We start from the raw sequence: 11,387 nt of genomic DNA, 5'->3' as shown, positions 1-11,387 counted from the left end.
TTACATTTTGGAGTAACCCTGCACTTGGAAACTGCTCACATTTTTACAAAAGTGGGAAACATAGCCAAATTCCGTCAGTACTTTCGGAAATATCAAGAACTTCAAATTCTCAACGTTGTTTTGAATCAAGTTATCGTATTCATTCTTCCGGTTGGATTGCAGATTGGTGTCCTCGCTTACTCCGTGTTTGGATATATTGTGATTAAATTGATTTGGACGGTCCCATTTCCTCTGTCGATTTTATCTGCGTCAATCATGTTGTTGACTTCAGCTGCGTCCCACTTCCTGTATCCTATCTGCACAAGTCTAACGCTGAGGTCGGAAAAGTTTGCCCAGTTTTGGAAATTGCAACAAATCTCGGCCAGTAAAAGGAAGATGTTGGACAGTTGTAGAGTTTTAAGGATTAGGGTGGGCCCGTTTTACGCTATTGGGAAATCATCCAAAGCAACGTACATGTCATTATTATTGTATTACACGATCACCTTGGTCATATCCATATAAGGGGATTGAGTACAGAGTAAGAATTATACGATTCAACAACGACATCCACCACTAATTTTATAGTTTGAAATTAAGCATTCTAAGATGTTAATATGGTCAGTGTGTGATGATTAATCCAAATTTTTTGGTGGGGCAATTACCTTGGGAGGCATTATGAATTTATAACTTTGTGTACATAGTGTACCTTGGGACACAGATTTCTCCGGAACGGGTGGATGGAATTTCAAAATATTTTTTTTTCCTGTAATCCATATCGAAGTACCTCCACCCCTTTTAGACGTTTTTCAGAAATTCGAATTTTGAAACTCAGAAAACAAAAATTCGAACATTTAAAAAAATGCAATTTTATAATTCGATTTACAAATTTCATTAAATTTTCGAATTTTTGTTTTCTGAGTTTCAAAATTCGAATTTCTGAAAAACGTCTAAAAGGGGTGGAGGTACTTCGATATGGATTACAGGAAAAAAATGTTTTGAAATTCCATCCACCCGTTCCGGAGAAATCTGGTTCCCAAGGTACACTATAAACACAAAGTTATAAATTCATAATGCCTCCCAAGGTAATTGCCCCACCAAAAAATTTGGATTAATCATCACACACTGACCATATTAACATCTTAGAATGCTTAATTCCAAACTCTAAAATTAGTGGTGGATGTCGTTGTTGAATCGTATAATTCTTACTCTACAGCTAAGAGTCGGGTCACAGCTGTTTAACAAAACACTAAAACGTATGTAAGCCTGTCATCAAAATGAAGATTTCACGCCTGAATTAACCCTATCATTTTAATAAGTACCAAATTCTATTCAATTCTAATCTAAATCTTAATTCAAGAGCTGATATATGTAGTAAGCAATTGACAATTATAACACTTTAAATTGGTCTCACTTTAAATTGTACGATTATAATGGAATGATAAACATGTAATAAAAATTATTCTTCATCATGAAAGATTAGTGTTGATAAAAATCGAATTTTATTTTAGAAATTTGTCAGATATCGTTTTATCAAATTTTTACTCTGCAAAGATAGAATTGTTTCAAATAGATATTTGCGTAATATTTCGTTAATTAGGGGGGACAACAATATTTGAAATGAGGCAGCCAGCTTTGTCGGGCCAATTGCAAACTTGCAGGGTAGGACTGAAGTGTAAAGGTTCTGGACAATTGAAAACCACACCGCCATGAATGCAGGCTACAAACTTGGTACAGTCTCCAGGGAATGGGATGTTCGCTCCGATTTTTGCCCATTGACAGGAAAAAGAGTAATCCTAAAAATTCGTATTAAAAATTAGTTTGGAAAAAAGCACCCGGAAAATTTCTAAACTTTTAAAAATAATATTACCCTTTTGATAATTTAGTGAACCCTGAATTCTATATTAAGAAAGTTATACTAAATCCAGAGTAATGTTCACTCAATAAATAGTACAGATTTAGTACATGCAGGGTTGTTTAAATGTCACGTTAAAATGGAAAATTTTTCATTGGGAAAAATTCACAAATTACCATTACCTAGTCGGGTACGAAATTCTTTGATAAACGTTTTTTAATGCAGAAAAATAACGGGTAAGAATTTTTAATTATAATTTTCCACACGGATGCATAATATACCTGTGTATAATATAAAAATACTACCTTTCCAAATTTCCTCTCCTGGAGTACACACGCTTGAGAAATCTGATGGACGGCCGGTCGCTTGGAGCACGCACACTTTCCTGTGGAAACTTATCCCAAGCTTTGCGTAAATTTAACAAGGAAAATTAAAGAATTTGCACTAAGCAAAAATCATACATACCCCTGGCAAATAGAAAACGTCGAAGATCTCATCCCCCTAAGTCTTTGATGGTTTGGATTTGAATTAATCTGCTGGAGAAAGCGAAACCCGGTTTTTCTCTAGAAAGGGTTACAGCGCAAGCCAAGAATTACATTACCAAAGTTGCAAAACTTAGTGTAAAACCTTCGAAGTCCGGGCTATTGAAAAATAGAAACTGAATTTCTTAAAAGGTCACGGCTCAGCCATATGGTGCAAAAATTGTCCAAAATTGACTATGAGCTCATTTCATCGATTTAATTTAGTCACAAAAATTCCTTCGGTAATAGCAGACCTTAATCATCTGGATTATGACTTGGGGCTTAAAATTGAGACCAAGGCCTGCTCTAAAACCTCCACTGGTGCAGAAGTTCTCAAATTTTGTTTCTCAACGCTTGTGACCATTTTCCGGTAGAAACCGCGCGTGCTCCAAGCGACCGGCCGTCCATCAGATTTCTCAAGCGTGTGTACTCCAGGAGAGGAAATTTGGAAAGGTAGTATTTTTATATTATACACAGGTATATTATGCATCCATATGGAAAATTATAATTAAAAATTCTTTCCCGTTATTTTTCTGCAGTAAAAAACGTTTATCAAAGAATTTCGTACCCGACTATGTAGATACTTAACGAAAGTCTGTCTTTAAAATTATACCTTTTAATAATTTTGTCAGTCTGCTCCACAAGTTTGGATAATAATTATAAAAATTTCAATCCAAAATTTTATAACTATTTAATGAAGATTTGGGGAGTTTTTCCATTGAAAAATTTTCTATTTTAGCGTGGCATTTAAACCACCGTGTAGGATTTGATTGATATAAAATTCAGAATGCATTTAATTTTCAACATAGGCACACTAATTTAAGAGTGTTTTTACATATGTATATTAAGAAAATTCTCACCTGTGCAAGGGCCGTTGTCATGACAACGATTAGAATAATGAGCACCTTCATGGTCATCTTTTTCGCACAGTTTGATGTTCCAGACCGTGTCCTTGATTAGAAATGAAGTAATTTTTCATACGATTCACGACTTTAACATAACTTTGAACAATTGCCAGTCATGCTTACGTGTATATTTCGTATACGTAGGGGATCATGATTTGATTACGGTTTATACCCCAATTGTGTGAACTGATCCCTTTATTGCTCTTGGAATTAGGGTTTGACGTACGTTGCGATTTTATTGACGCACGTAGAACACGTACATAAAGATTAGACTTGAACTTTGCTGATGATAAAGCAACTGAGTATTTTTTATGGTCAATATGACAAAAATTGTCGTTCAGTAAGTATGTATGTATGTGTTTCATTGTGAAACAATTATTATTTCAACAAATTTTTTAATCGACGTTTAGTTAAGGCCGTGTGGTCAAATTCGCACATTGAGAAAACTACTTTCTTAAAAATCCGTGTTTCTGTAAAAATACAAATTCACGTCGTACATATGTATATTTGTATTCCATTCACACACTGTTGAAGTTTTACGGAGATTGAGAAATCTGAGAAACTATTTATGTACATACGCCAAAGCTACATAGTGGGGTCATAAGTTCTCGTGAATGCATTTCCGGTAATAAATCCCAAAGTATTAGAGCTATCTGTTCGAAATTTTTATGGATTAACAAGGTATTAATATTGTTTAGAAATCATAACTTCTTTGTCAAGATTTCGTCCACGGGCAATTAGACAAGACATAACTCGTGACGGCCACAGGTTTCGCCAATTTTCGTGCAAAAGGTATTTCAGACTTTTCACCGTTGGCAAAAAATTTAATAGAAAAAAAGGCCAGATATTTGTTGTACAGAAGTCTGACATCCGTTTAAGTATGCGGAAGTCAATACGAAGTCATCACCGTGGTGTGCATGGGAGCAAGTTGGCTGAAGAAATGAAATCTCTGTTTTTTACCGCAAAGGGTACAAGTTGAAGCCAAGAATTATTTTCAGAGTGTCCTAAAGCCAAACGTTAATAACCTGAACCCCGGACCCTCCGAAAATCGCCATTGGACCTTTCAACAAGACTCTGCTCATGCGCAAGGTGCAAAATTGTCCAAAACTGGCTTCAGACGAATTTTCATGACTTTTTTTCATCCGTAGAACGGTGCTCAGTATCTGCAGACCTTAATCCCCTAAATTATGACTGGTGGTCAAAATTATAGGTACAAGTATGCTCTAAATTTCACCCAAGTGTGGAAGGGCTGAGGTCGCACTTACTGAAGATCTGGCGCTTTTCCCAGGAAATCCGTGCGTGCCGCGATCGAGCAGTTTTCGCCACGACTTATGTCTTGTGTACAAGCCCGTGGAGGAAATTGTGAAAACGAAGTTATGATTTCTAAACAAGATTAATACCTTGTTCATCCACAAAAATTTCTATCAGATAGCTCTAATACTTTGGGCTTTATCACCGGAAATGCATTCACGGGAACTTATGGTCGGACTATGTAGTTTCAAATTATTCTGACGGGGAATTTGAGACTTGCAGTGGACTCGGAATTCTCAAATTCTGTAAAATTTAAGTGTGTATGAATAGTGAGCATAAATATGTATGTATGTATGGAGTATGGAAATTTCCCGTCTTGCATTATGCGGAAAATTTTGGTGTGTTCAAATAATATGAAAATATTTCTGCAATAATATCAATCCCATTAATAAGTAAATGAACTAAAAATTCTAATCATTCCGTTCTCCGAAGAATAAACACTTTACCATTAAAATAAATACATATTATCCCCTTGAACCAAAATTTCCCTTTAGGTTAACTAAATATGTGGGCGACTGAATTTCTAAACCTTCCTTCACCTCCTGTGGCTTCATACCAGAAAGAGAACCTTTCAACCTTCTTCATTTGTTGTAACATGGATGAGGAGTTTCTACCTGTCAAAGTCGTGTTCCCATTTGAGAGAAGAGCACAAAATAAAATATGGATAGGTTTACAATAATGAACTTGACAATGTGCATTTATGTATGAACATATTTATGAACATATGTACTTATTAAGCGGCGATGAATAAGGATAAGTGATGTAAACAGGTAGTTAGTATGCAGATATAAATAACACACTTACAGCCTATACATACGTGCCAAATATAATGCATGCTTATACTTTACATACATAGATACATACACATATTTATGTACAACAAACACTCTAAACATGCACCTTCGTCCGTCCATGCATTTATTTTTGTACGTATGGAAATGGTTCCAACTCACTGCAAGTTCTCCAAGTTCTTCAGTCAGTTCCTGGTAACCAAGGCATGTGTGCCTATGTAGAAATAGGAACGTTAAAACCCGCCAATTTCTGCCAAAAATAATCTGAGCAAGAATAAAAAGTGATAATTTATCTCCTCACAAAAAATGGGGCGCACCAGGAAAAAACCAAAACGGGCAACTTGCAAAATCTGCAAAAAAAGTATTGCAACAAAGCATAGTTTAATATATCACATTCGTTCCTTTCACACGGGAATCAAGCCACATAAATGTTCACACTGTGGGAAAGCATTCGTCACACCGACGCAACTGAGGAGGCACAAGTTGCTTATCCATTCAAAAACCCCGCCATCTTTTGTTTGCAAAGAGTGCGGAAAAAGTTGCAAACTCGAATTCAATTTGAAACGGCATATTAAAAAGTGAGTAAATTACGATTAATTTTAATTTGATGATGGATGAGTACTTTATGTATCTAATTGTAAGTCAGTAATAAAGTGGGAAATTATGTATGTATGTACATAATTAATTAGTTACAACATTACGCTAAATATTTATGTATGCACAAATTCGGTAATTTACGCAGACCTTGGTAACTTTGTAAAATCGGTAAATTGTGGAACAATCATTTTGCAACCTTCTATCAAATAAATACATACCCGAGATCAGAGTAGGTTTGCAAAAATTTGGCGAAAAAGTTTCCTTAATATGCTTAGAAATTGGTAAGTTTACGAAGGATTTTATGAAATTAGCAAAAACCGCGTGAATCGCCTAGTAAATACATACCTATGTAATCTCAGCTTATTACTTGCGATCGATTTGTCCATCTGAATTACTTGCTTTGCATGAAGCAATAATTAGCGTGTGGACAATATTAATTTTTTTATGAATATGTATTATAATTTACTCAAGTTTTATCATTTTGTTTTTTTTCTTTCAGAATACATCTCTTAATAAAAAATCCTATCGTTCCATGCTACTTTTGCAAGACGGGATTTCGCAGCAGCAACAGCTTTAATTACCACCTTCTCAAGCACACTCGAGAACTCCCGTACAGTTGCCCCATCTGCCGGGAAGGCTTCCGGGCTGAGCAGTATTACAAACTTCACTTGAAAGATGTCGACGGGAAAGAGTACGTTTGCCCGAAATGTCCACCAAATGAGGAGAAATTTTGCGGAATGCGACGACTCCAGTCTCACCTAAGGTTAAAGGTAAAAGACAATTGCTTAAAAATTACGCAAAAATGAAATAATATTGAAATGCAAATTTCATTAATAAATTCACTCTTAGAAAGCTGATATATTTAGTAATGCAGATATTGAGGTCTTGGTATAAAGGTGACTACCGCTTGGTTTTAAAACTTTGTCGGTTTATAAAAATTTCCTATCCATATGAAAAACCTTTTAGTATTACTTAAAAATACCACTTTGGTAGTGTCAAAATATTAATTTCGCTTGGTACAATTTTAATGAAGGATTTCTAAGAGTGTAAAAATTGACGAAATGCTTGATGCAAATATATGTATGAATTTATATCCATTAAAATTCCCACTTTTCAGGCAATTCACGAACCACCTAAACCCCCTCGGAAACCCAAGGTTCCAGGCTGGCAACAAATTAAATTTCCACTCTGTCAAAAGCCTAAAATGCAAAAAACCAAGGCGCCACCCAAGATCAAGGCGAAACCATTCAATTATCAGACTGCGAAGACTGTCCCATGCTATTTTTGTCACGAAAAGCATTCCAAATCTAAAATTACCTCCCACATGCGGACACACACCCTGGAAAAATTATACTACTGCAAAATCTGCCTGAACAAGTCGCCAAAATCAAAATACGCGTCACAATATTATTTACGAAAGTACAAACTGTATCAACACATCAGACGCCATTTGAACGAGCGTCCATGCAAATGCAACGTTTGTCCGAAATGGTTCATAACCATTTCCAATTTAAAAACGCATGAACGCTGTCGTCACCAAATGCATAAAAGGAGCGGAACAGTTTGTGAGAGGTGTGACGTGCTTATTTTAAATAAACACTTTCCCGCTCATTTCGCAATGCATAAAATGGAAGAACCCTACTCGTGTGCGTGTTGTTACAAAACGTTTAAAACGAAGAACGATATGAAAATCCATAGAGTCGAAGATCATGAAAATCAAGGTGAGTTAAATATGTAAAAGAAGAAAATTTGCAGGGTTTTAGCATTTAAATAATTCGAGAAGTATGAAGTATCTATGCAGGATTTAATTATTTAATGCAGTATTGATATTTTTTGCAATATTTAATTATTCAATGCATTATTGTGAAACTTAATTATTTCTGCAAAATTTAAATTTGTATGCAATATTTCAATCTTTTTGGTTATTTATGCAAACTTCAAAATCTTTGTAATATTGGAGTATTCTAAAACATCTTATTTCTAGGAATGCACCGAGCGGTGAAAAATACTACTCGGCCAAGTACCGAGTACTCGGCAATTTTTAAAACGAGTACTCAGTCGAGCACTGAGTACCGAGTAATTCATGAAAATCGGACAAAATCTAATAACAATGGATATCTTCCAGCGTATTCTACCTAATATTGACGGAATTAGTGTCAATCGATCCACAATATAATTAATACATGTAATTTGTGAAGTAGGTACAATTATGTAGACAGGTTTGCCGGAGATATTTGCATATGTATAAAGAGGTGAAAAAACGCGTCCAAAAGTTAACGACGTTTTTTTCATTTGGATACAAATACCTACCCATCCGGAGCATTAGGAGATATTGCCTTGTGAAAATGTGGTATTAACTACATGCATAAATCTGATAAATCTGTGATCGATTGAAACTAATTTGTTCAGGATCAGTGAGCATACGTTGGGTGATATCCATTCGTAGTACAGTAAAAACAAATTCGTCAATTCCCTCGTCGCTGATGCATTTCGACTTAAAATACGCAAAAATGCTACGACGTATATTTTGCAAAATTCAAAATGCAAGAAAACTTCATTAAATCAGTTTTATGGACAAGATAATTTGTTAAAAAATGTCAAAACATAAAGCAAATACTCGGCCGAGTCCGAGTAGTAAAAATACACGCCGAGTCGGCCGAGTACTCGGTGCAGCCCTACTTATTTTCAACTTTTTGCAAATATTTCAAATTTTTTGCAAACTTCATGCAACTAGTAATACATATATAAATTTTCTTACAGAGGGAATCATTTGTCCCGTACAATGTCGCGAATTTATCAAACCCTCCGAATTTGAGGCCCATTTGGCATCTCATGATCCAAAACCATTCACCTGCTATTTCTGTGCTGCAACGTTTATAACCTCCGGAAACTTGCGGAACCACATTCACCTCCACTTTTTAGAGAGACCGCTTCCCTGTTCAACCTGCAGCGCGGAATTTGTAACCAAGCGATCCCTAGAGAAACACGTAACTCGGACTCACCCTTTCCAAGGACGGGTTCGATTTTTTTATTTCAAAATTTAAATTTTAACTCTTAGATTCGTGAAATGACGTTTTGAAAAAATGTGGTTATTGTGCGGAAGGAAAACAATCTTACCTTCTGAAAGGTCAATATCGTTCGGTATTTTCCCTCCCAGACGTAAACTCTCGTCATTTTGAGGGATATCTCCAGTTCCTAGTACGAACTTCCTACCAAATGTTATATTTGAAAGTTTTCTTTCCAATAATTTAGACATTTCCCAATACAACTCAATATTAAATTTTGAATCTTTCAGTTTTTTCGGGTTCTGTTAAATGCACTAAATTCCTCCCCTCGCACCATGACCACAACAGTTATAGCGTTCCGAATTAAGGCATTTTTGTGTAAAAAGTCATAACCGTTAAAGGATTAATTTAAAATGTACTTCAAATTTTAGGTTAAGCATCCTTGCAACATTTGTCGTAAAACGTTTTTGTCCGTCGATTCCTTAACTACACATTTGGCGAAGGGTCACGCCCCAAAGAAAATCTGGAATTGTATCCAATGTGAAAAAGGGTTTAGCAACAATACCCAACTGAGGATCCATCTAATTCAGCACGCCGGCAAAAAACCGTTGTCCTGCTATTTCTGCGGAAAAGGGTTAATTCAGCAGCGAAACTTGGAAGCTCACTTAACCAAACATACGACCGAGGTGCCTTTTCAGTGTGAAAAATGTGGAGCAAGGTGCCATTGGAAAATATCGCTACAAAGGCATGAAAAAGAATTTTGTCCTAATTGAGGACATTCGATAAATAAGTATTCCTTTAATTTAATTTTCATTTTCGATAGCAAAATTTTAATTTAGAATTGTATTTTATTTCGTATTTTTCTGTTATTTAATTTCATCTTAAAAGGGAGTCATGAAATGTGCATTCGAAACATTTTGACGAATTACGAAGTAAAAGAAGTTGTGTGACTTAATTTGTGTGGGAACACATGTTCGTAAATAAATTGTTTGAAATACACATATGTATAAGTCTTATTTTTACCCCCAAAATAATTTGGGGGCAAATCGTCACCCGCCGGGGTATTATTTTTGGATTACCATTACAGAAGCGTTTTAGGTCCAACGGGAAGGAAATAAGTCGGAAGTTCATGTGAAAAACAAGCGTGACATCGGCAATGAAACAAATTGCATGAAGAAAATGATTATAACCATGTTCCCAAAAAATTCAGCCTAAGCGATTATCAATTAACGGCGATTCCTGCCTCTAAATGGATAAGATTGATCCTCCACTCGCCATCCTGGAGTTTTACATCATCCTCTTATGCAAAGTGCACATATTTATGGCTACGAAATCAATGACTTACAATGCAAGTCTTTTACGTGTACAACTCAGATCTGGTTGGGACAAATTTTATTTTGTTCACCACAAAAAATAAGCATACCCGTATTTTTTCATTTTTCATAATGCGCTAATTTGAGCTCGAGGCGCGAATTTTAAAACATTTTTCAGCCAAAAACCTCGGTTTTTGAAAATTCCGTAAATTTTCGAATTTTAGCTCGAATCCAAAAATTCGAAAACATGTCTCTTCAGAATGACTTACCTGACTTACGAAAAATCAAATTGTCTCGAAATTTGAATTTCAAAATTTTTTGCCAGTTTTTGAAATTTATTAAAATTATAAACTCTTTCAAATTTTTAATTTTTCAAAAAATATTTCATGTGGATTTTTTATAAGTCAGGTAAGTCATTCTGAAGAGACATGTTTTCGAATTTTTGGATTCGCGCTAAAATTCGAAAACTTACGGGATTTTTAAAAACCGAGGTTTTGGCTGAGAAATGTTTCAAAATTCGCCTCTCGCGCTCAAATTAGCGCATTATGAAAAATGAAAAAATACGGGTATGCTTATTTTTTGTGGTGAACAAAATAAAATTGGTCCCAACCAGATCTGAGTTGTACACGTAAAAGACTTGCATTGTTAGCGAATTCAGGTGAAATAGTGCGAATATTGGTGGAAGCTTCCGCCGCTGTACTTGCATATCTATAGTTTATTTGTGACCAGTTGCCTTATGGTTTATCGACTCGAATCCTTCTACCGTTTTATTACGATTAAAGCAGTAATCAACTCGTGGAATCAATCTTTGGTAAGTAATTACAAAAAACTTATTTATCCCAGCTTATTTAGATTAAGTATTACATAACTTGTTATCATTTCAGAAATAAAATGCAGAAATAGGGTATAATTATATAATTTTGGAGCGCCAATGTTGATGATTTTTCAGAACATACACACATAAGCTGCCCGTTTAGGAAAACAGTTCTATACTTATACATATCTATGAGTGGGAAATGAGTAAAAAGATACTAACAATGGAACCTTTTTTCAAGCTACACGAGATAAGCTTAGTGACTTATACTAAAAAATCAAGCTAAAAATTAGTAATGA

At 35.2% G+C, this 11,387-nt stretch overlaps 2 protein-coding genes across 5 annotated transcripts; one reads left to right on the top strand and one right to left on the bottom strand.

Moving 5' to 3' along the window:
* Positions 1 to 1,455: 1,455 nt before the first annotated feature.
* Positions 1,456 to 3,362, bottom strand: LOC110860362. Of its 4 annotated transcripts, none has more exons than XM_035860302.1 (4): positions 3,213 to 3,349; positions 2,297 to 2,394; positions 2,137 to 2,225; positions 1,456 to 1,772 (listed from the first exon to the last, which is right to left on the bottom strand). In XM_035860302.1, the coding sequence occupies exons 1-4, from the start codon at positions 3,267 to 3,269 to the stop codon at positions 1,573 to 1,575; spliced, it is 444 nt and encodes a 147-aa protein (XP_035716195.1). In that variant the 5' UTR covers positions 3,270 to 3,349; the 3' UTR covers positions 1,456 to 1,572. The 4 variants fall into 4 exon arrangements, 2 of the variants coding, with proteins under 2 accessions (XP_035716195.1, XP_035716196.1); XM_035860303.1 differs by having other exon boundaries at positions 2,137 to 2,216; XR_004837279.1 differs by lacking the exons at positions 2,137 to 2,225; positions 2,297 to 2,394 and adding an exon at positions 1,847 to 1,875 and having other exon boundaries at positions 3,213 to 3,326.
* Positions 3,363 to 5,492: 2,130 nt separating this feature from the next.
* Positions 5,493 to 9,962, top strand: LOC110860310 (zinc finger protein 808). Its single transcript, XM_022109354.2, has 5 exons — positions 5,493 to 5,937; positions 6,456 to 6,726; positions 7,074 to 7,677; positions 8,717 to 8,973; positions 9,393 to 9,962. The coding sequence occupies exons 1-5, from the start codon at positions 5,666 to 5,668 to the stop codon at positions 9,732 to 9,734; spliced, it is 1,746 nt and encodes a 581-aa protein (XP_021965046.2). The 5' UTR covers positions 5,493 to 5,665; the 3' UTR covers positions 9,735 to 9,962.
* The last annotated feature ends 1,425 nt before the right edge of the window (positions 9,963 to 11,387 follow it).

Source organism: Folsomia candida, unplaced genomic scaffold (assembly GCF_002217175.1).
Source record: "Folsomia candida strain VU population unplaced genomic scaffold, ASM221717v1 Fcan01_Sc031, whole genome shotgun sequence".
NCBI classification, from domain to species: Eukaryota; Metazoa; Arthropoda; class Collembola; order Entomobryomorpha; family Isotomidae; genus Folsomia; species Folsomia candida.
The sequence above is the reverse complement of the archived record's forward strand: the minus strand, read 5'-3'. Positions and strand labels throughout refer to the sequence as shown.